The 24,881-nt window shown below is 56.2% G+C and overlaps 1 protein-coding gene across 1 annotated transcript in view; it reads right to left on the bottom strand.

Moving 5' to 3' along the window:
* ZNF385C (zinc finger protein 385C) overlaps positions 1 to 24,881 on the bottom strand; it is a 60,986-nt gene that overhangs the window by 32,913 nt on the left and 3,192 nt on the right. Inside the window, 5 exon segments of the mRNA XM_062508495.1 lie at positions 4,400 to 4,648; positions 22,420 to 22,555; positions 22,558 to 22,754; positions 22,958 to 23,107; positions 23,749 to 23,835. Of these exon segments, the coding sequence (XP_062364479.1) occupies positions 4,400 to 4,648; positions 22,420 to 22,555; positions 22,558 to 22,754; positions 22,958 to 23,107; positions 23,749 to 23,835 (819 nt within the window).

The raw sequence follows: 24,881 nt of genomic DNA, 5'->3' as shown, positions 1-24,881 counted from the left end.
CAAATCTGATCTGAAAAGCTATTTTTGCTCATCTTTGCTCACAGCTGAAGGGAGCAACTGAGGCCAATGGAGCAGGAGGACTCCATATGTTTGTCCTTCATAAATTCACAGAAGCTTAAAATCTGAACCCTGGTGCTGCTTGGGCACAAGGTATTGATCAGCACCTGGCAGATGCAGCGTCTGTCCCAGCCAAATGTTAAATCCCCTTTAAAACTTAGGCTGGTCATGGATCTGCCATTGGGAAGTTTGGGAGAGCCCGATGTGCTGCCAGTGTACCCAGTGATGGATGCTGTGAAGTGGCTCCCATGCCAGCCAGATACTGGCCTGTCCCTTCCAAATTCATCCAAAAAGTCCCAAAAGCAGGAGAGCAGCAAACTGCTGTAGGAGGTAAGGAGGAATCAAGAAAGAACAACTTTTCCTCTGGCATTGCTGGAGCAGGTCCTGGCAGGCACCCAGGCTGGGCACAGCAGGAAGCTCCATCAAGGGCAGATGTGAGAATGTCCCAGCCCCGACCTAGTGGTGACATGACTGCTGCACTCCGATTAGTCCCAATTAGACCCTAATCCCACATGTTTGCAAATTATTTAAATCAATACCTTGGGATTATTGCAGACAAAGCCCCGCTGAACACCGGTGAAACAGATTGGCACACGTTTGCTGGGTAATGAACAGCTGAAAGGCTGTGACAGCAGAGAGCAGTGGGGGAAGGAGGAGGGAATGCAGTGAGCAAAGAGGTGCCAGAACACACAGAGCAGGGTCATGGAAAAGGAACATGGCCCAGGATCACGGAGCAGGACCATGGACTGGGATCACACACCCACCAAACCACCCAGATCCACCAGTTCCCTCCCTCTGCTGCTCTCCACCCGGAGGCACTGCTTTCCCAGGCGCTGCTCTGGGTGGTTTTCAGCAGTTATCTCTCAGCAGGGTTCTCCCAGACCAGCTGAGAGCGCAGCCATGGACTCCTCGGTCAGCTCAACAGGCGACAACCCAGCCTCAGGCACCGCGACCCCAGCTCTGCAGGAGCCATTCAAGGGGAGTGGGTTCCCTTCCAGCTGCCAAAATCAGGGAGTTCATCCGGCACCCCCCATGAAACCCAAGATTATCCCACCAGCAGCTGCCAGCCCCCCTGATTCCCAGAGCAGCCCAGGCTCCCCCAGGGTCCCCACGTCCCCTGTTGGGGGCTCCTCTCTCTGCTGCAGGCCCAGCGATGCTGAAGCTGTCACAGCGATTTCTCTGCTCATCTCAAACCTTTCTGCTCCCAAACACGCATGGACAGACATTTCAGTGGATAATTGGGAAAACCAGGACCTTTCCCTTCGCAAGGAACTGTTGTTGCAAGGCTGTGTTGCTGAGGGGGGGGCGCAGCACCAGGCAGCCCCAGTGTGAGGCAGGGTGACAGCACCGGGCAGCCAGGGAGAGGGTCAGGGTACACAATGCCAGGGGGTATGGGAGAGGAGGGAGAGCTTATGGCACGAATCAGCCCCAGGGCACAGCTGCCTCCAAGTGCTTTGGCCCTGCCCTGGCATTCAGTTTGGGGGAGCACCTCAGCAGCCTCCAAAACCAAGAAAAGTGTTTTGAGTCGGGCTCGGGGCTTATGTGAATCCTCCTGGAACAGGAGATGCCTGAACAGTGTGTCCTTCCCACGGACCCTGGCCAAAGGGGTATGAGCTGCTGTCAGCTCAGATTTGCCTGGGAAACCAGAGCCTTGTGCTCCAAAGGAGAGTGCTTCCCAATGCTCTTCAGGGAGATGTGGGCTAGCAGAGTCCAGAGACAATGCTCTGGTAGCAGCGGGTACGAGCTGTTCTTTACGTCCCATAACTTTATCGAGACACTGGTGGAAAGGACTTGAAAGGGAGAGCAATGGATCAGGGTGTAAGTTCTGAAATGCTCCAGCTCATCCTGTCCTGTGATGGGAGCCCCAGAAATGACCCAGGATGAAGGCGAGCAGCAGCCCCCTGTCCATGCCCCTGCAGCCACTGGTCCCCATTTCAGGGTGGCTCAGCTCTTCCTGCTCATTCAGCACCAGACAGTGGTTTGTTTCCTGAGGACTCTGAGAACAAACTGACATCGCTTGGGCTCCCTGGGAAATCACAGGCAGTAATTAAATCACTCGTGACCCAGTTGGATTAGAACTGGCATCTGCGGCATGAAAACGTCTTTCCTCTGTGGGCACCCTGTACCTAATCACCACCTTCACTATGATTCCATACAGGACAACGAGGATCTGGGATCTGTCTTGCAAAACGAAACGTCTAATAAGCAATAATTTGTTTTTAAGTTGGGGGCTTTCTGGTACAGAGCTAATGAATTGTAATGACACTGATTAGCATGTTTGCCAGCTACGCTCCTCTGCAGCTTTGCTCCACGAGACGCCAGCGATCATAGCCTGTGCAGGAAGAACAGATCCGAGGAGCCAGAGGGGAATGGGGAGACTGAGTGGTGGCTGGGAAGCTTTGTCTTTGATGTAGCTGTAGATGTCAGCATGAGACAGAGATTCCAGCCCAGAGGAACATCCCATCTTTGTCTAACTCAATTATTTCATTTAATCCACTGTCCCTAACCTCCCAAGACTCCCCCAGTGCTGACACACCACTGAAGACCCATGTTAGCCATTTCTGTCTGTGGGCTGTGCCAGGCTGAGCCCAGCCCGAGAGCAGGCAGCTGCCCAGGAAGGGGTCAGTGCTCCCAGGACTGCAGGCAGATGCATTTTCTCAGCACATGAAGGTGCAGGTCTGGCCAGTGAAGGGCTCCTAGAGGAGTGTGATGAGGCAGGGCAGGGCTTCCCCAGCACCCCATCTCCCTGCCAGCCCTGCCTGTGCCCTCCTGCCCATGCGCTGCAGCCCAGCCAGGAGCTCGTCCTGCACTTGTCCTCAGCTCCCTGGGGCAAGGCAGACAGGGCTGGTCCCTTTTGCGTTTTGGACCACCAAGTACCCCCAGTGCCAGTGGCATGACCGGTGCAGAGGGGACACAGGAGTCGCATCAGTCAGTTCCCAGCCGCCTCAGGAGGCTGGGAAAGGCTCACAGTGACAACGCTGGAAGTGACATTTTTAACCAAAAGTGCAGGGAAAGGTCAGCTCCGGCGGGAACAGGAGGGACAGCGAGGACAGGGAGGAGCAGCTGCTGCCTGCAATTTCCCCACATAAGCAGATCAGAGCCCTGAGCACGCAGGAGTGACTGTGCCTTGCCCGGCAGAGCGGAGCGTGTGGGGCCGAGAGCGTGGGGCCCCAGGGGTGCGACACCGACAGAGGTCAGGGACGGTACAGAAGCACAAAGAGCAGACTGGAATGCTCCAAGATTCTTTGGCTCAGTAGGAAATGCATCCCTGGACAGCCTCCCATCAGGCCAAAACCAGATTGAGGGGAGAAGCTGGAAGCTGCAGGCTGGAATTTATGAGCCCTATCCCCATTAAAATAGCCTGCGATATTTCCATCTGTCAGTAATGTTGATGAAGAGACCTGCTCCTTTGCATATCCCAGGCCTTACCCAAACAAAACCAGCACCAGTCAGGGCAGGATTTGGCACACAGATGACTATTGCTGTGCTAGGAATTTATGGCTCCAGCCTGCCCAGTCTCTAGTAAGAGCAGGAGTAGGGAACCATATAATCTTTAAGATCTCTTCCATCCCAAGGCATTCGGTGATTCTATGCAATTCCTTCACTTTGCTGCTAACAACAAGCCCTCACAGCTGAAGGCTCAGGCGGAGCAGGTCAGCCATGGTGACAGGGTGACATTTCTGGGCACATTTCCCTGCTTTTGTGCATAAAATCTGCAGCAGCCAGCTGGGCCCGGCCAGGTGAATGCTGGCAGATGGCACAGAGGGCAAGTAAGTCCTTGCCCTTGCACAAGCTCCTGCCCAGCAGCACAGCACCTGCATGTGACAGCATTCCTGCCATGTGCCGGCATCCCTGCCACAGCCAACAGGTGAGGGGCCTCAGCACCAACATCTAAACAGCATTTTGAATCAAATTAAGCACAGATACAGGAGAAGTGCACAGCAGGAGCCTGGAGGGACACAGTCAGGTTGGCACCAGGAAAGCAGCATCCAGTAGCCCAGCAACTGACAGCTACTCCAACCTCGGACACGCATATCCCTGCTGCACAAACCATCTACACAACTCAAGAAGACACCCACAAAGGCAGAGCAGCAGCAACTACACTTGCACATGGACAAACCCACGTGTCCACCCCTCTGCTGCTGCAGCGTGGCTTCTTGGGCCCCAAAACCAAGACTGGCAGTGACAGCTGGGGGACGCCCTGCAGTTCAGGTAGACCAGCAAGTGACAGATGCCAAGGACAAAATACAGCATTTCCGAACTTTCCACGAGCCCAACAGAGCAGTTGTGCCAGAGCAAGGGCAGCCTTTGGGCAACCTTGACCTGCTGGGTGGGCTCCTACCTTGCGCCGCTGGCATCTTCCCCTTGTTTAGCTGCTTGAGGCGCTTCTGGTGGGACTTGCCGTTGTAGTGGATCTGCGCCTGTGCAGCTGAGTTGAGTTGGATATTGCAGACCTCGCAAAGTGTGAACGACTGGTGCTTCTTCTCCCGCTTCATGCGCTGCTCGGGCTGGCTGGGGGGGCAGCTGGCCTCCTCCACCAGCTGCACTGCGCTCTCAGGACTGTGGGATGGGCTCAGGGGTCGCTTCATGCCTGCGGGAGGAAGGACAGACCCACTGTGAGGACAGAGGGACAGGGACAGGTGCCAGGTGAGGCAGGAGAGCTCAACACAAGTCCCACACCTGTGGTGCGTCTGAATCTGGGAGGATCCCTGAGCAAGTGCAACGGCGTTTGGGCAAGATGACATGAGCAGCAGCATTCCCAGGAGAGTAGTGCTGGAGTAGAGAATAACCCACTTCTTCCAAGTTTCCAGCTCTAGACGACACTCCTTGTGTCAGGTCAAGTCTGTTCACTCGTGGGCAGCACTGTGGGTTGGCCCGAGGCAGAGTTAGGATGGAACCGAGTCTCTTGCAGGCAAGAGATTCACCTGGCAGGACTTTTGTGCGGTGAGGGTGACCCAGAGCCCGTTCCCACCACGGCAGGAGAACGACTGGCACTGCCACCGTCGGCCACCGGCAGGTGCCTGTCCTGAACACGGGGCTCTGCGGGACTAATTTACATCAGGAGCTGGAGCCCCAGACCCAGCGACCAGACACAGCGACACCAGAGGGAAGAGCTGACCCTAGAGGGCCTGGGGCCATCTGGGGACAGACCTCCAGCGGCCTTTTCCCGGCAGGGACATTGTTCCTGCTGCCCGACCCGGAGCTGGGATCGGCGGGACATCCAGAGCAGCCTCGAAGGCGCAAAGGTCAGCCGAGCCCTGTGATCCAGTTACCACCTTGGAGCTGCCAGCTGCGGCTTACAAATACCCGCGGGCACGCCAAGGGGCCAAGGCAGGGGCCGGGGTGTCTGTGGGTGGCCAGGCAGAACCAAGGGTGCCCTGCAGAGATGTCCCTGGCATCCTCGGCACGGCTGCGTGGGGACCGCGCGGGACTCAGCCGTCCTCGGGCAGCAGGGACCGCACCGGGGGATTTTGGCTCATGCTGTCCAAAACCTCGCTGGATCGCGCCGGCGTGGCCGCCCCCCAGCACTCAGCACCCGGCAGGCTCCGGGGGTTCGGGTGGTTCCACCGGGGAGGTCTCGGTTCGCTGCAGCCCCGGCCGCGGCCCCGCGGTGGCGCCGCCGCTCCGCGCCCGCCCCGCGCGTGGGTCCCGCGGCAGCGGAACCGGGACCGCTCACCCCCCACCAGGTGAGCGCCGCTCTCCTCAGCGGGTCTCGGCCCCTTCCTGCGCCTTCCTGCGCCCTGCAGGTGGCCACGAGTGTCTCCATCAATAGTCCTGTTTAGCCGAAAGGAGCGGGAGGTTTTCCCACCAGCTGTTAACAGAGCTGGAGGCCTTTCCCAGGATAACCATTAGCAGAACAACCGGAAAGCAGATCTGGGAGACGATCAGCACCAGGAATTTGAGACGGGGCCTCAGGGACTCAGCGGGACACGCGGCACGCTGGTGGGGACACGCCAGCCCAGGCAGGTCGCCCGGTGCCCTTGGCATCCTCCCCCTCCCCGGTTATTTTTAATGCAATTACATCCCAGGACGCAGAGCTAAAATTGGAACATTATGTGGACAAAGTATCCCCAAAGTCTCCCTTGTCTTTAAAACGGGCACTGCTGTTGCTCTGATTAGGCAGGAGCTCCTGTACCAGCTCTCGGGCAGTGTTTGAAGGTCTGTCCTAATTGCACGCACACTTGTTGTCTCATTCACTTAATTTCTTCTGCGCCTGTTCTGCTTCTCAGGTGTCAGGGCCACAAACCGGGTGGCTCCTGGCTGGGACAGGTCACGGGACAGGTCATGGCACGTGTGCAGGCTGGTGGCACCCTGACTGACCGTTGCTTTGGGGCAGATTTCACCTTTTCAGCGAAGTGTTGAGGAACTTTTGGCCAGGGGATGGGGGGCTGCTAACTTTTACAGGGGGTAAACTAAGGCAAGGTGAAGGTTAAGTGACACCTCCAGGGTGACTCAGGGGCTCTGAGGCAAACCGAGCTCAGAACACAGGGTCACCACATCCCAGCTCCACCACCCATCCCACCCCAGGACCATCAAGGTCAAGATTTTGTCTCCTCCATGCAGGAGGATCACAAAGAGTTGTAAATTTTTGGGTAGTCTTCCCAAGGGTTCTCCTGGATGGGGGAGATGAGCTGCCACTCACCCACCACTGCCCAGATTTGACCTGGCTCATCAGCATCAGTGACACCTCCCAGGACCCTGATGACACCCTGCCACCTGTACTTCTTGCTGCCCTTCCCTCAGAGCCAAGGGCTCTGCTGGCCTCACAGGGGATGTCCCTTTGGCTGCTGATTCTTTGAAGGAGACCCATGCTGGGCCATCCTCCACTCAGCTCCTGAAGGCAAAGCAAACTCCAGAAACACAACTTCCCACACAGGCTGCAGTCACTGGAAATGGCTGCATGCCCACCCACTGTGCTGAAGCAGCATCCCACAGCATCACAGAAAAGCCACTGCTGGGCATGAGATACGTCAGTGGGGCAGTAAGGTTCTGGCCAAGCTACAAAATCCTGATGAGAAGAGCAGGTTTGATGCAGGTCAGGTCCTTTCTTTCAATTTTTGTATTGTGAATGACCTGAGGGCAGACCCATAAAGGCCACCCGTAAAGGGCACAGGGAGTGCTGTTATTCCAGCCCGGACAGAGGTTCCCATGCACATCCAACATGAACATCTGCGCAGGGAGGTTCTCTTAGGGTCCTACTCCAGCAGAGACCCTCGTGCTCCCTCCTGCCATCACCACCAGTTTGTGTCCCATGGGATTTTTATTTGGCCTGAGCTCAACAGAGCCAACACACAGGACCAGAACATCCCCCCAAGTCAAACTGCCTTTGCCACAGAGCTGAGGGGACCTGACAACAGTTAACTGGGAGATCTCTCCATTCAGCAATATGGGATCAGGGAGAACACTGCCTGAACAGAAAGTGCATGAAATTGGTAAGAGAGCAACAAAACTGAAGGGAAAAAAAAATAAATCTTATTTGAGTTCACTTGATTACATTCTACTGAATCCACCTTCCTTGCCTCCAGTTGAGTACACGCAACAGTAAATAAAAGCAGCAGAAGTAAAAGAAAGTTGTTGGTATGAAAGTGGCCACCAACAGTTGTCACAAAATTCCCTCAAACCCCCTGAGTAAGGACCAATTTCGTGGTCCCTCTTCACATTGATAAGGACTCTCAGGAAAGCCAGAGCTGCCACACCACCTCACCCAAGCACAACTCAAATCACTGCATCCCATCACCTCAGGGTTTGCACCATTAAGCAGCTCTGTGATCCTGCTACCGCCATGCATGTTTGCACCAAGGCCCTTGCCTGTGCCCCCCTCCAGAGCCACCAGGGAGCCCCCAGGCCCCCCACAGCAGCAGCCCCACTATCCTGCCTCCTCACAGAGCCCTCACCACTGGCACCGGCAATTTCCAACCCATCCACCCATTTGGGCTCAGGATACACCAACACCCCTTCAAGGCAGCACCTGGTGCTCCAGCCTGGCACAGGAGGCTCCTACCTGGTGCCGGTGCAGGGAACACCGAGCCCTGCCCTTGGCTCCTGCCCTTGTGCCACGGCCGTCAGGGCACCACAGCCGTCCCTATGCCTGGAGAGTTGCAGACACTTGTCTCATATTTCAAGGAGCGCTTCAAATGCGGTTCGATCGCCACTAAATCAGCCCTCATCAGCAGCCTCCGGACGAGAGCCGGCACGTCCGAGTTGGTGCCTGTGGCTCAGCAAGTTCCCAAAGAGCCCGGAGCGTCACGCGGGGCAGCGGGCGCCAGCTGGCAGGGGGTGGCACTGGAGGAGCCACCTTGAGCCAAGAGCAGGCGGATGCACCTGACAGCAGCTCTCAGTGACAGGGGAGATGGGGGAATGGGGCAGCTTTCTGGGCTGCCTTGAAGGTTGGGCCCAGAGAATTTCCTGCGTAACTTCATAAAGAGGCACTGGTGGAAGGATGGGAAGGCCACTGGGCTTGCTGCAAGGAGCACAGGGGGCTCTGCCCTGGACGTGCAGGTGGCCCAGGGGACCTGCTATAGCATCAGGAGATGCTTCAATGTCCTGGCCTGAGAGCTGAGCTGATCCAGGCGGACTGCAGGTTTTGGAGGGACCTGGCCATGCCTGCAGCACTTCCAGCATTTCATAACACTGCATCAAACCAGCTGCCCCCCCCCCCAGCCCTGACATATGCTCGGCTAATGCCAGAGTGAGGCACATTTTAGGATCAGCCCATAAACCATCCATTGTCAGAGCAAGGATTAGTGTGAGCTGTCTCTCCTCAAGGGCTCCGGACTGCAGGCTGGCTCCTAGCACGGGAACCAGGGCACACACAGGGCTCAGACCACCCACAACCCTCAGTTCTGAATCCCCCAAATGCCTGGTTCTTACCCTCGGATGCTCTCCAGGGTTCCCCTCAGCCCCATTCCCACACGCTGAAGGGCAGTGGGACATCTTGCAGCCTCCAGGGAGGGCAGGGAGCATCACACAGAGCACGGTGCCACTGCGCTGTCCTCTCCTTTGCACATCAAGATCATTAACACCGCAGGGCTGCGTGTCCCCTGAATCAGCAGATCCCAGCCCTGTTCCCGGGCAGCGAGGACAGCTGAAACCCAGCTGAAGGAGATGCCATGAAGGGAACAATGCTGCTTCTCTGCAGCGGGGCAGGGAACGTGCCCGTCCATTCTAGGAAGCAAAACCTGGGCAGTGCCACCTGCTCTCAAACCAGCAGGGAAAACAGCAAAGCAAACAGAGGCAGGGAGTGTGACATTCCGTCCTAGGGTTTGGCTGTAGGTGTGAGCACAGCACAGGGAGCAGTGGGAGAGGAAGGACTGAGGCTCCATGATTTATCACCCCCATTGGCCGTGCACCCCCAGCCTCTCTGCTGGATGAGGAGAACCTGACAAAACCACAGCATCCTTCAGGATTCTTGTGGTCAGCACAAAGATTAGGGCAGAGCCACATCTCACAGAGCCACTGTGTTCTCTTGGGAAATAAAATAGAGAGAACCAGGGAAATAAAATACAGAGAACCCAGGGAAACAAAATACAGAGAACTCAGGGAGAGTCTGAGCCCTGGCAGCACCTCATGCTCCCCTAGCTGTTCACTGAAGCTGTCACAGGGAAGTTCCCAGAGGAGATTTTCCACAAGTGCAGCAGGATCCAGAACGAGATCCAGGCCAGCTCCTGGGGAGCTGCCACCCCCACTGCAGGCACCAACAGCTGGGTCAGCACCAGTGCCACAGGAGGCATAACGCCACAAGCATCAGCATAAGCACCATGGTGGTGGCAGTGCCAATCCCCTTCCCCCACTCACATGTTCCCATGGCAAAGGTGAGGATACCCACCATGAGCACTTACAGTGGTGAGCAGGGTTCCAGCAGGTCCCACAGCAGAGGTGGGCATGGTCTTCCCTCACAGTTCCCCTCACTACTGCATCTGGGTCAGGAGCTTTTCAGGGCAGAAATTTTTTTTTAAGTGAGTTTGTGGAGAGCTGCTGGCTAACAGGAGACCTCCAGTTTAAGCTGGAGCTCTCAAAGACTCCTCTATTACAACGTAAATTAAATATTTGATAGTGCTAAGCAAGTGACATTTGCAGTCCGGTCACGCCAGGGGTATCAGATAGAGATATTTGCAATGGGATCTGTTTAAATCCATGTAGTGCTTTGGATCCGTCCATCAAAACAAGCCCAGAGCTTTATTAAAATCAATGTTATCAAACACCCTGCTGGGGGAGGCTCTGGAGCCCAAATGGTGGGGCTGGGGGGCAGCTGAGCCCTGCTGAGCTGAGAGGCTGCAGTACAGTGAAGCTTCGGGAGAGATTTTTCTTTAAAATTTAAGCGTAGCAAGAGACTTATCCCTACCTGCAGCTGTGGGAAGGAGATTTGCTACAGCAGAAATAAAAAGAAAGCATTGGCCCAGCCCCATATGGAACCTGTTTTCAATCAGATCTCTTATATATGAGAGATTTCTGATACCTGACACCAGATCAGACATCTTCCCATTCCAGATCCATCAGACACATGTTCCAGAAACTGCCATAAAGTTTTTCAGTGTGACAAATGCCTGATTCCCTTCCCCAGCTCAGCAAGGGTGCATGGAAACACACTTTGTTCAAAGTATAACAGAACTACTTTAATTATCTTCCCTAAAAAAGGCCTTGGACACATAAAGGCTGAAAAGGACTTTCTGCATCTGTCACAGGAGAAGTGACAAAGTGACACAGAGTCCAGGCAACTTGTTGACAGTGAACGCCCTTCACGGACAGATTTGGGGAAGATTTCCTTACCAGCACGTCTGTCCCATCAGCTGTGGTGGGAAGGGAGGCTCCTGAGCACTGTCCCAGGACTGCTCTGGGTCTGCCCTTGGCCCAGAGCTCTGGGAAGATGGCTCCAAGGACAGCTGGACACCCCGACGTGGCTGTGGGGCCACCCCACCACCAGCCCCACCTGCCCCAGTTCCATGGCACTTGTCATGGTGCTGAAGCTCCCAAACTTGCCAGCTGCTGGGAAAAGTTTGCAAAAGCATCTCGAGCTGAAAGGCAAATGACAAGTAAAAACAACCCCGAATTTATTGTTTTCTCTGAATTCAGAGTGGGAGGAAGGAAAATGGGACGACCCATGATTTTTTAATGCCTGCAGTTGGCAGCTCCATATTTAATTTGACAGGATCCCTTTAAGAAAAATATGTTCATACACAAGAAAGAAAATAAATTGGCAAAGCAATTTGCTTTCAAGCTAGGCTGACAATTCCCCACTCCAACGTTTTGCTGCAGCCTTGGATGAGCCTCAGTGGCCGGCACTCCACGCTGGGCAGGGATCATCTCGGAGGTTAAGGATGCTTCACTGGGTGACAAGCCCATCTGGGAGCAGTAATTTATCCCAGAGATGTTGTGAAGAAAGAGTGGAAGGAATAATTCATTGTGTGTGAAGTGACAAGGAGACTGTGCTGTCATGTTACCACACTGACAACTCCCCGACACAAACAGAAATGCTTGTTACAGAGCCTGAACCCACACGATCAAAGGGGCTTCTGCATTTGGGGCAGGAAGGGAGAAAAAAAGACAGCAAGAAAGGAAGAGAAGAGCTAAATCAAAGCCTTGTTACCATTTCTTATGAGAGGAACTTGTGAGAAAAGCTCTTTGCAGAGCAATTAGTCACCAGGATCTGAACAAGCACCCAGCAGGACCCACTGCTGCCACCCTGGGGCTGGGGAGGAGCACCCTGGTGTGGCTGCTCAGAGCAGCCTAGGGGGGACATGAACGAGCTAGCAGTGCCAGCAGGATCGACCTGTTTGATAGGGGACAGCACAATGACACCAGGGCCATCGGGAAGAAAGGGTCCAGGGTCCAAAACCATCCAAACCAGGGTCCAAAACCATCCCTCGCTTCAGCATTCCCCTCAGCTGAGGGTTGGGGCTCCCCAGAATGATGCTGCATACCCAGTACCTGAGGTCTCTGCTGACAGTGGCAGCTTTGAAGTCAAGCCCCTAAAGCCTTGAGCTTGGTGATGGTGGTGCCACACCCAGGGGTGACACAAAATCCCTGAGCCCTCAGAGGTGCTGCTGAGAGGTCCCCAGGAGTGATGGAGGTGCAAGAGGCCTGTCCAGAACCGTGCTGCAGGAGCACTGGCCTTCAGCCTCAGTTCACACCTTGAATACCTGACTTGTCTGTGAACACCAGGATGCCAAAGCTGACAGGCAGGGAAATGAAATGGGACAGATGATAATGAATTGCCCACATCCCTCCGTGTCTCCTGGATGTGGAGTAATGAAGTTATACATTGCTCACTGGCTAGAGGACAGAAGCAGAGTTTCAGATCTCGGGTTTAATCAGCTCAGTGACAAGCATGGCCTGGATTCATTCCCTCCTCTCGCCATGGTTTGGTGTCTCCACTCCTCTCCCAGCTCCCAGCTCCCAGCTCCTGCCAGCCCCAGGACTCACTGCCTTGCTCCTGCAGCCCTGGGATGAAGCTGCAGGAACCCAGTCACTGCAGTGTGAGAATCCTGTGCTGTGCTGGAGGTCATCGGTGTCAGGAGAGAAGCACGTGTATCCAATTAGACTGGGAAACCTCTGCTCCCAGAAGGGCAGAGGGCAGTGAGTGTTGGCTGGCGTTGCAGGTGGCAGCTGGAGTATTTATTTGGGCAGCGCTATTAACGTTATTTAATGAGCTCGGGTGGGTCAGCATTCCTGTTTTAAAGGAATTCCAAAATGGACTAATGAAAAGTTACTTATGTCCCTGCCATGGAGACAGCCCCACTCCTGCTCCCTCCTGCTCACTGAGCAGGAGACATCTCCCTGCTCCCTCTCTGTGCTCACCTGCCTCCCACACGTGCATGGCACTGCCACTGCTGCTGTCACCGGAGGGTACCTGGCACAGGGGGAGACAGAGCTGGGCTGGGCACGGCTCACATCGACTGCGCCTATGAACCAGTGAGCAGCACGGAGCCCCGGCTGGGGCAGAGGCTGGTCCTTCCACAGGATATTCCCAGGATGAAGCCCGGGAGCTGCTGCTCCTCCAGCTGGGCGCGGGATGCAGCCCTGCGCTCCGCGCTGTCCGCCAGCGAATTCCGGGCAATGGGAAACGTGGTGGCGAGGCGGCCGGGGCAGAGAGGCTGCTGACAAGTCCGTGTCCTGCCACACAAAATGCCCATCCGTGCCAAGGGTCCAAGCACGTCCTTGCGTGGGCACAGTGCCAGGGCGCAGCCAGGATGGGAGAGGCAGCCAAGGCACGGCCCTACGAGCTGCCTCGGGACTGCGCCGGGCCCGGGATCCCCGCGGGTAGCCCCGCAGTCGCCAGCCCATTACCAGGGCTCCCAGCTCCCATGGGCGTGCGGGGGAGAGCGGCGAGAGGCTCAGCTCCACTGGCAGCTGGCGAGAGGTGGAGGCGTTGCTGTTATGAAAACATGCGAGGGCTGTGTCTGAAAACATTGTGAGGAGCCAGCTCCATAAATAGGCCCTTTATGGCTCTTCCCTGTGCTGAGACAGGCTCTTTCACACACACTTGGCTCCGGCACGGCGGGTTACGCGGCTGAAACAGCCCTGTGTCGGGGTGGGGGAGGCTGGGGAGCACCGGCAGACGGGAAACTGAGGCACAGAGCCCCCCGGATCAGCCCCAAAGAGGGGGGGGGGGGGGGTGCTAGCTACCACCGCAACAACAGCCTCGGAGCAGCAGCCCGTGTCCTCTCGGCAGGAGCTGCGATGCCCGTGGGAGGACAGAGACCGGGACGGTGACCCGTGCTGTCATGGGACACGGGCAGCAGCTGCTCCGCTGTCACCACCTCCGCGCTCGGCACGCCCCGGCGCCGCAGCACACGGCCACGATTAATCAATGGATTCATCAGGGAGTTGTCATTAATTGAGCAGCTCCTGCGGCCGTGGAGCCCAAATGGTCTGTCGGGTGTCAGAAGCCGTGCGTGCAGCAGCAGCTCTTCACTGCTTTCGGCCACAGCCATTTAACGCGGTGACAGTTCGGTTTGTGCCCCCTCAGCAAACGTCCCCCGGTGTGGGAGCACTGGTGACTAAAGCAGCGGGTGAACGATTAGTGACTCAGCGCATAATTTTGCTCATTTTGTGCCTTTTTTTAGCGCGGGGCGGACAGAGCTCACACAGCAAACTCTCGCCAGGCACCGCCACCGCTCCCTCGCAGCGTCCCAGCTCCGGGCACCCACCTGGGGCTGGGGATCTTCTTGCAGGCAAGCATCTGTTTGATGCGGTTCTGCCATGGAAAACAGGGAGAAGAAGCTGAAAATCACTGCCAAGGACCTTGGCTTGTTCCTCATTGTCCCTTGTATCGTTTCCTTTCTGACCTGGGAAAAGGCAAGGGGAGCTTGCCTGACCTGGCGCTGGCGCTGACCCGGTAGCTGCCTTTATCAAGAGTTAAGCACTGAGCTCTTGTTTTGGCGGCAGCTGATGTCGGCAAACACCAGGTGCCGGCTTGAATTAAGAAGCTCTTTGAGCTGGAATTGTGCTGGACACCCAGCGCTGGGGTGAACGCTGCCAGAGGAACCTCTGCCCGGACCACCTGCATCAGCCTGAGGACCATGTGAATGGCTGCTTCCCGCAGGCTGGGGACAGGGATGTTGTGCCAGCCATTTCCTCTCGTCCTTGTAGACAGGACAGCCACAGCACAGCAGCCGTACGAGTGCAGAAACCCGACTGAGAGCAGGTCCAGCGCTGGGTGATTCCGTGTCCGACAGCGCTGACCTGGTTGTCGGCGTGTCCGCGCCTCCAGGTGCTCCAGGTGCAGGAGAGGAGAATGAGGTCTATGTCCTTGGCACCGCCAACCACACCTGGACGGATTCCCCCTCCATCCAGGGGGAAGAGCTGAGCCACTCACAGGTTCCCCCATGTCACCCCCCTTGTGCATGGATTTGGGCAATCACACAACCCGTGTGACCAGCGCAACCAAGTGCCAGCCGCCAGCCACTCCCATCTCCCACGGGGAGCTGCTGCTGATGCTGGCAAATGTCACCCAGTGTCACCAAGCTCTCTCATGGGGTCAGAGTGACACAGCCCCAAAGCAGTTTCAGCTCCAGCCACCGCGAAGGAAAGTAAATTGTCACCTCCCTAAAGCAGCTTTGTCTTTGCTTTCTCTTTAATGATTTCCCAGCTGCTTCCCCATTTCGGCCAATAATGGGACTTCACTCTCTATCTGGGTCTGATAGGCACTTGCCTTGTTCAGGCTGGAGAAAATCAATTCCCCTCTCACTCAAGTCTTTGCAAGACAGATGAACTGAAGATCGTGCCTGCCTGAGCAAAATATTTATTCAGTCTGGGAACAGATTTACTTTTGAACCTTCTATAAATACAGCTGAGGGCTCCCATTTAATCCCTTACCAGAAGACCTAATTTTATTTGTTTTATGTTTTGAAGAATTCTCCCTTTTCCAACGCCTTGTCAGCAGGTGAAGAAAGGCAGGATTTTTGGCACTCAGCTTGGCAGTGGGCACAGCCAGCACTCCTGGGCAGCCAGTGCCTGATCCCACTGCAGGATGGGGCTCAATGGTGAGAGGGTGACCCCTGCACTGCTGGGTCTGGGCTCTGCAGGGTTTCCTGCTCTCTCCTACTGATTTACACCCATCAAAGCTCTGCTGGAGCCAGGGCAGGCAGGGAGAGGCCAAATCCTCCACAGAGGCGTCTTTGTGACCCTGCCTGCCCTGCCCACATGAGGATTCCTATGCTGGGGGCAGAGTTGCTATCTCAGTAGGGCCATGCACAACCATCTGCATGAGCCCCTCGAGACCTGACACCACCTTCCAACAGACCCATCTACCCCATCTGCATGAGACCCCGGGACCAGACACACTTTGCTCCAACCACAGCCAAAACAGGCTTTGTTAGCCATGGGCTAATGAGGATTTGAAGGGGCAGTTGTTTATTGGTGATGCAGCAGGTACTTCACCATCAACCAGTGCCTCTTCCCATCTCCCTCCCCATGGCGTGACACACCTCGTAGGGACCCTGCCTAGGACACACCATCCTGACCCTCCAAGGATCCTGCATCCTGCCCTGCCTTCATTATCTGTCACTCCACAGCCAGCAGTCTCTCAGCTGGGGCTGCAGAGGGGTTGGGGATCCCACCACTGGCAGAAGAAGGAAAAGCTCCTTGGCTAGCCAGGGGTGGGTGGGCAGAGGGAGATGCTGCCATGACACTCAGGGGCATCCTGCCACCTGCCAGCATCTCATTGCCACACACCACCATGTTCTTGCCAGAGGGTTTGCCCAAGTCCTTAGGAGGAGAAATGTTCCCAAGGACAAACTGAAAAGTTTTCCCAGCACCAAGCAAATGCCAAGAGCCAGCAGGTGCTGGAGCTGATTTTCTGCCACCAGAACCCACCTTGACTCTTCCCTGGGCCAGACCTCCATGCCCGTGGGAGCAGCACTGGCACTGTGGCAGTGCTGGCAGCACGCAAGTTTTGGAGGTGCAGGTGGCTGCCAGTATCTGTAAATCCCTTTGACTCATCCTCTGCCTAAGTCAGCAGTGGTCAGCACTCATCCTGCCCCGATATTCTGGCACTGCTTTGTGCCTTCCAGTGGTAACGGAGCACACAAGTCATCACCTCCCTCCACATTGGGCCAGGAAGACGAGATTCTGGCACAGGTGTGAACCCTGCAGTGCCAGTCCCAGGTCCCTTCCCGAGTTCTGCAGCAGCTCCTGGCCAGGAGTGAGCTCCTGCACAGACCCAGGATGACAGACCCCAGCCTGGACAAAGGAATTGCTTCTTTTCCCATCTGACATATCCCCAGTCCTTGGAAGACTTCTCCAAGGGCACAGAGTGCTCTACACCACAACTGGCTCACTTATTTGACACACTTATTAAATTGTTATTACACCCATTGGCTAATTATCTGCCCTGGAAACCAGAGGGCACATAAATTTGACATTGACCTGTGCAAACCTGCAGCCCTACAGATGTTGGCCAGGTCTGGGGGGCTCAATGGGGCTTGGGAGAAGTGAGGGGCTGGTAACATGGCTCTATGGAAGTGTCCCCCCCAGCCCCACCAACCCATCTCCCAGCAAGATGGGGCGTGGTGAGCCCAGGAGTCTTGATGAACCCCCTGCATCACACGCCTGGGGTGCCAGCACTGCCCTTCCTGCACCCTCTGCCTTCCTGAGCACAGATTAATCCGGGAGAGCTTTAATCTGCTAAAGCCCTTTCATAACAGCCCTCAAAAATAAGCCTGGAGAGTTCCTAATACTTCTTGAAAATTTGGAGTTGGGATATTTATAGGCTCTGGCCTTGCCTGAGATGAAACTCACCCAGCAATGGGTGGGAGGGCTCTGAGGTGGAGGAACCTGCTCCAGGGGGAAGCCACTGCCCGACCTCAGCTCTCGCCCCCCAGCCCGGCCAGCAGCCGCTCTGTGCCACTCCCAGTCTCCTACTGGCTCCATAACAAGCTTCCCTTGTTTGGGATTTTTATTTTTTTTTTTTTCCTACAAGCATTTCAGGCTCCTCAGAAGAGCCTCTAGTCCAGTGCACAGACCAGCTCTGTGCCTTCAGCCCTTCAAACGAATGCAGAGCAGCAGCGCTTCCGACCAAGACAAACAGCAGTGACGCCATCCCCTGGGCACATGGCTGAGGAGGCTGAGGGCAGCAAATCACACACAGTAACGGAGAAAATTCGGGAGAAAACCCCCAGCCCCCCCAAAATGTGCCAGAAATTACCCACATCCACAAAAAACCAGGAGGCTAGGGTCCTGCTTTGCTAGTTTCCAGTCATCACCAGTGGTGGCCATTGGCATCTCTGCTGCATTGGTCCTGGTCCTGGCAGGGCCCAGTGAGCCTCTGGACATCCAGGACGTCATCACGGTGGCATTTGCAAGAGCCAAGTGGTAATTGGCAAAGGGCAAGTCATTGGTTCCACGTTTCTCCAACAGATAAAGGGAAAAATGTCCTCCAAAAAGCTCTTAGCCCTTTGCCGTGTGGTTTTACAAAGATGTGATCAAAGCCCTGGGCACGTGGACCATTGGCCCACATCACAAAGATGTGATCAAAGATGTCCCCTGGGCAGCGGCTGCAGAATTCTCCCAGTTCCAAGGCAGCAGAGCTCTCAGAGAACTGAGAAGTGACAGGAACATGAGAACCCACTCTGATATTACACAGGCAAAACCCACCCCACATCCAACAGTTCCTTCATCCCACATCATGCAGAGCAAGAGCCAGCGGCCAGATGTCAGAAGCAGAAACACTCTCGAACCGGAGACAGAGTGGCATCAGCCTGATTCCCAACAGGGAGGCCCCAGCTCATCCCCTGACTGGCGAGCACAAGGCAGAGAGGAGTGAGCAGAGCTGGCACAGAGCTGCCAGGATCAAACCTGTTGGCCAGAGGAATCCAGAACCAGCAGGGATGCTTCAGCACCCTGAGCCCAACCATTGCTGCCTGACCGAGGGCCAGCAGCTGGAGCAGCTCCTGACTCCAGGCAGCCACAGGCACAGATTAGGGCTTCACCTCAAAATGTTTCCTTTGCAATTTCCCAGTGATCTTTCTTATCAACTAATTAAAAAATTTCCATAATTAGGCCAGGGAAAATCACGACTGGGGAACATTCCCATTTCAAAGCAGCACAGATTTGTTCAGTATCAAGGGCTTGGAGCCCTCGCCAGAGCCAGGCTTCCCCAGAATCCTCCCCCATGACCAGGACTCAGCCCACCCCTGCAGGGCCCCGCAGCCCCCAGCCCACCACCAGCCCCTCTCCCTGGCACCCTGCCGGGAATTCATCCTGGGGAAAAGGCTGTTTACATTGCAGGGGGAAAACTCATGATTTAGATTTAAAAACAACCATAAAGGGCCCTCTGACAGCAAGGGATTCTCTGTGCCTTCAGCTCCTGTGAAGTCAGGAGTGCTCGGGGAAGCACCCACTCTGCCTTACAAGCATGCAGAGCAAAGTTCCTACTGTGCCCACAGGCTGGGCACACTGGCATCCTGACGCCTCTGAAGTACCAACACCTGCATCGGGGCAGCACCAGGGAAGCTCCCACGGGACCTGGGGCATCCCGTGCCCGCAGAGCAGCTCATGGCTCCTAAATCTGCAGGTTCCTTTTGATGACTGGCAAGTAAATTGTTGTATTTCTAAGAGAAATGGAGCAGTTGTTACAGTGCAGCTGCAGCCTGGGTTTCCTTGAGAGCACAGACATAATTCCTGACAGGGGCTTTCTGACACAGAAATTATGGCGCTATTTTGGAGGCAATCTCAGAACATCATACTAAGAAACAGCCTTTGTACATCACAATATCGTTGCTAAATTGACAAATAGACCCTCATGGGCTTCATTAGTTTGCTCTGGGTGCACATTTTTGCATTTTTATCATCTATAGAAATGATTAAAGACCTGCAGAACTGAGGGCTCTGGCTTTGGAACACTCAAACTCTGAGAAGCAGTTGGAAGGGCTGCAGGGCTCAGAAAGGGAATCTTTGCCCCTATGAAGTGTAAGTCTGGTACGTTTTGGGGACTGTCCAGTGCTTCCACAGCAGATTTGCTTTTAGCCCTGGAAATTCACCCATGTAAAGACGTGACTGACGTGTCCAGTACTGGATTGGGAACATCCCTGCAAAGGTCCTTGCTCAGTTCATAGCAGACTTGTGTTGCACACTTGTAGCAATACATCGACCTCCCCAGAAACATTAGATAAAAGCCAAACAAGAGGAAGATCTCCAGAAATACAACAAATAAGAGCCCAGAGACCAGGGTTCCTTTACCAGCCACCAGCAAAGTCTGAGGATGCTGGCTCAATGCTCAAGGAGTATTTTTGGGTTGGAATGGCTGTAGATGGCCACAGCCAGGCAAGCGTCTGGTGCCGCTCTGCTGGGGCCACAACATCACTCCAGCCTCTGCACACTCCTGGCAGCCCATGGGGATGAACAGCAGGTGGGTGCAGGCAGAATGAGCTGGGGAAGCTCTGCCCTGTCCCTGTCCATGTCCCCACTGGCCCATTGACAGGAGCCTTGTCCTGGGACAGCTGGGAACACTAGGCAGAACACGAGCCCCCATAAACAGTGCAGAGGACATCAGCCAGGCAGGTGGGGAGGGATGGGATGGGATGGGATGGGATGGGATGGGATGGGATGGGATGGGATGGGATGGGATGGGATGGGATGGGATGGGATGGGATGGGATGGCTGCTCTGAGCCCACTGGCAGTGCACACTCCAGCAGAATGGTACCTCCTCACCTGAGCAGCCAGACCCCAACCCTCACCTACCATGGGCAGGACATGCAGCCCTCCACAGTCCAGCACTGGGGTCCAAGCCCTGAGGCTAGTGAACCACCAGCCCCCCAAAATATTTCTTACTCTTGGGATTATTAAACCAGCCTCCAATTTCTCTGTACAGAGGCTGCTGCTCTGTCAGAGTCAGGCAGAACTCGAGCAGTGAGAGCAGCTGCTCTGGAGCCCCAGCCAGGCACAATGAGATGCCAGCTCAGGGATGTTCAGGGTGTACAAGACTCACAGAGGGAAGGCACAGCCTGGCATGACGTCACAGCCCTGCAAACGCAGAGCCCGGCTCTGTGCATTCACAGACAGCCACATCCAGGGTCACACCAGCCTTTTTTTCCAATGCACGTGGCAGATATAGAACAAGGATGAAATCCACAGCACACGCTATCATCACCCTGCCCTGAACTCTGCATATGGCAAGACAGTTTCTGCCCAGCAGAATCACACTGGCAGCGGAGGAGGGACCAACACGGCTCCTCCGTCCCCACAGAGCCCTTCCACCCAAGTGACAAACATCATTCAGCCAAGCCGCAGAGCTGGATGCTCCACTGGAAAACACCTGCAGTCACTCTTAAAAAGTCAGTGGTGGTGGTGGATTTGGATGTCAGTGGCTGAAGAAACTCCCAGCCAGGCTGGCAGCCGGGACAGAGCCTTGTTTATCTGCAGGCTGTCACACATGGTGGCACTGCCCACTGATGCTATTTTCAGGCACCCTGCCCCACATGCAGACACAGCAGCTCACAAGCATCCCCACTCCCCACTCCCCACTCAGACACCCAGGTAACCAGGGGGTGAAGCCAATGTATGCACAGTGCTGAGCAGGGCAGGGCCACCTCCTGCCCTCACATTTTCACCCAAAATTGCTCCCTGTGGGGCAGAGGTGCTGCCATACTTCGTGGGATCCACAGACACATCCAGCCCTCGCAGGGGCAGCTCCAGCAGCAAGTGAGCTAGTGCTGATCCTGCACACCAGTGAATGCAGGAATCCCCTTAGAGCCTCCAGGAGTGTGATGCCAGGCTCTAGACCCCTCACCTTCACACAGAATAATCTCCTTTATTTAAGCAGCACTTTCAAATGTTGCTCTGAAAACAACTTGCAGCATCTTGTGCCAGGATGTTGTTTTCCCACATGCCCATCCGGGAGGATCTGCGCTCACCGCCCTGCCGTGGCGCTGCCAAGGGCAGGCACAGGCACGTCCCTGTACTGGGATCCGTGGGGTTTGCTCTGGGGCAGAGCAAGCCCCAGCCCTGCCCATCCCGATGAAAACTCCTTAAAAGCTTCCACCATAACTCACTGCTGCTCCAAGTTAACAGCAAAGTCTATTGATAACAGCCAGGGGAAAGAGATCAATGTGATGAGCGCAGATCCTGCTTCTGCCTCCACGTTCCTGGACCAGGGAACCCCGCTGTTCCCACCCGGAGACACAGCCAACAAAAAAGCGCTTTTGTACAGCTCTCTCAAGGTCCTTTTCCGTAAGGGCCAAGAGTCCCCGTGGAGGCAGCCAGAGCCTCGGCTCCATTCCCACCACAGCTCTCCAAGTCCCGATCCCAGCATGGACGCACGCAGCTCCAGGCGCCCTGCGAACAGCCCAGGGAACACGCAGGGCGTGCTGTGCACGCCGACCAGCACAGCCGGGCCCAGAGGGGCCCGAGGGCCACTCACCGCCCCCTGCCCCGGCAGGGCCGCACACCCCGACACCTGGGCCAACACCGCCCGTGCCCAGGTGCCGCCGCTGACCGCAGTCCGGCACACACCCGTGGGGGTCCCACGCCGTGCACCCCACAGCGCGGGACGAGCCGGGGTGACCGGCACCCAGCGGGTCCCGCGGGGCGTGGGAACCTCCGCCCCGCGCCGGAGAGGGGCCGCGCCGAGGCCTCGGTAAAGTTCCGCTCAAAAGTTTCCCTCCTAGCCTGACCCCTCCGGGTGGTCAGTGGGGCCGGGACTCCGCCACCCCCGCAGCTCCCGCCCCGTTGCCCGGCTCCTCCGGGATGGAGCGCGGGGAACGGCGCGCGCCCCGGGCGAACATCCGGCCCCGATCCCGATTCCCGGGGCCCCTCCAGCGCATCTCCCCCCTCCCGCAACTTTCCTAAGCCTGCAACTCCCCGTGCCCACAACCCAGCCCCGCGGCCGCCGGTACCGACAGCCCGGCCGCCCCCGTCCGCCCTACCTGCCCAGCCGCCCGGCTCCGCCGCCGTCTGCAGCATCCTCCCGCCGGCTTCTCGCTCCCGGCCGTGCGAGCGCGCTCTCGGAGGAGGAGGAGGAGAAGGAGGAGAAGGAGGAAGAGGAGGAGGAGGAAGGGGGGGGCGATGAAGGCAGCGCGCGCGCCGCCGCGGTCCAACCCCCCCTCGGCGCCGCGCGCCCGCACGGAGTGGGAGGGGGAAGCGCGGCGGCGCATCCCGGTGCTGCATCCCGCAGCTGCATCCCGCAGCTGCATCCCGCAGCGGCGCCAGGAGCTCGGGGACATCCTCCCGTCGCTCACCCCTCGGTCACGGCTGCCCCGGGCTGGGACGGTGGGAATGCAAGGGCTCCCCAGGCCCTTCCCGGGGGTTTTGGGGGTCGGTAAGGTGTGTGGCTAGGAACGCAAAGGAGGGTGGCACAGCGGGGCTGTAGGGAGGGCAGCTGAATTTCTGGGTACTGAGATGCCGTATGTGACCAGCGTCCCGGAGAATGGCGGGTCAGGTCTCAGAGGGTCTCCAGTCCCGCACCCTGAGTGGCAGCAGACAGCTCGGCTCTCCAGGGAGGTGGCATCGCCGGGGGCTGCAGTTCTTTGCCGATGGCAAAGCCTCTGGTCCGAGCCAGGCCCAGCAGGCAGCGGAGGGAGGGACAAGAACCTTGGCCATTCCCGGGCAGCCCGGCTGCTCCAAGAGAGTGAACCGGAGCCAGGGGCGGGATGGAGGGAGGGGGACTGCAGGGAAATGTTACTTGCTCCTCAGTCGTCGCAGCTGGAGCACAAGGTGCCGCCAGGCAAAGGCGCCTCTGCTTACATGCTCCTGCCTTGTGCTAAGATCAACAATTTAAGTGCAAAAAGTCTGAGCTGGCCTGTCGCTGTCATCATTGTTAATATTTTAGCAGCTCCCAGAACCTTTCAGCGGGGCCACACAGTGCTGACACAGGAGAGGAGATATAAAAGCGTCCCGCTGCCCGCCCCAAGGAATAAGCTGTCTAGACACGTTATATAATCACATTTTGCCCTCCACCAGGACACTTTGCGAAGGATCTCAAAGCACTACCCAAAACTGCTAATTGAGCTTTGGAGCCCAGCTGGGAGGGAGCTGCTCTGGCCAAGAGCCCTCTCCTCTGGAGCAGGTACCCAGGGGCTCCTGTCTCCCAGAGCAATTGCCTGCTCGCTACTCTGCCTCCACTGAAACACGGAACTGATGCCAAGAGGCAGAGGTGTGATTGGCCTCGTGCTGCCACTGGCAGAGGCTGGAGGCTGCAGAAGTCGGGGCACAGCACGTGCTGCTCCAAACCCCTCCAAGCCCACAGGTGCCCACACCTGCAGGAGACTCAGGGCCACCAGCTGCCAGGGAGGGTGAAACCAGGAGCAGGGAGTCCCAGTCAGCTATTTCTAGTTCTGTAGATCCTGGAACACAAGCAGGTGGCTCATCAGCAGCAGATCCCACCTTTACACACCAGGAGTCCCTTTTCCTGCTGCTGTCAGAGCCAGGTCCCCAGGAGCAGCAGTGTGGCACCACTGAGCCTCATCCTGGCTCATCATAAATCACTTTGGGTTTTCAGAGCCCTTTTGCCAAAGCTGGTGCATTTGTTTGCTGTGCCATCTGATTTCCACAATGTAGGATGGGTTTTTTTGTTCCTCCCTATAAATAATTACAGGCACTCTAATGGATTTCAAACTTTACAGTACCTTGGCTGTCAGAATTCTGATGATGATGGTATAGCCTTCTTCTCCAAGGAGCAGAGGTAGGGCTGGGACTCCTCCACACATTTTTTAATCCCTTTAACCCTTTTGGCTTCATCCTGCCTCTGCCACAGTGCAGGGAAGGGATTGTACTCCACTTCCAGACATGGGGATCAGGAACTGCAGAGATGAGGTCTCTTACCTGACCCACAGCTCCCAGCATTGGAGGGAATTTCATCCCCTCCACAGCAACTCTGGCTTCCCTCTTCCAAGGGCAGCCCTTCACATTGCTTCTCCCCGAGATACTGTTTATGCCAAGACCACAGTCACCCTCAAACATTTTGGTTCGCTGCAGATATCCCCAAAGCTGAAGACAAAACTCTAAACAAGGAGACGGTCATCTCCAGCTGCAGCACCCTGAAGTGCCATGGGACAGAGCAGCAGAAGGCACAGCACATCCAACCCCTCCGTCCCACTGTAGCTGCTCACAAAGTTTCTCCCAACCCTGTTCTCAGTTCTGTACAGCAACTTTGTGCACTTGTAGAAGCAGAAATTATTCTCCAAGGGAACAGGATCAGGCACTGCCAGGAGGGAGGGAACTATGAGGGAATGGGCACTGCCGGAAAGGAATGGGCACTGTCAGGGCAACGTTTCCTCTTTCTTCATATTTCTGGAGCTCAGCAGCTCTGCTTTCAGTAAACAAGGAGTTTTACAATTACACCAATGTTCTACATCCTTTAGCAGCTCTGACATCCCCCTACACAGGGAGG

Source organism: Cinclus cinclus, chromosome 24, assembly GCF_963662255.1.
Source record: "Cinclus cinclus chromosome 24, bCinCin1.1, whole genome shotgun sequence".
NCBI lineage: Eukaryota > Metazoa > Chordata > Aves > Passeriformes > Cinclidae > Cinclus > Cinclus cinclus.
The sequence above is the reverse complement of the archived record's forward strand: the minus strand, read 5'-3'. Positions and strand labels throughout refer to the sequence as shown.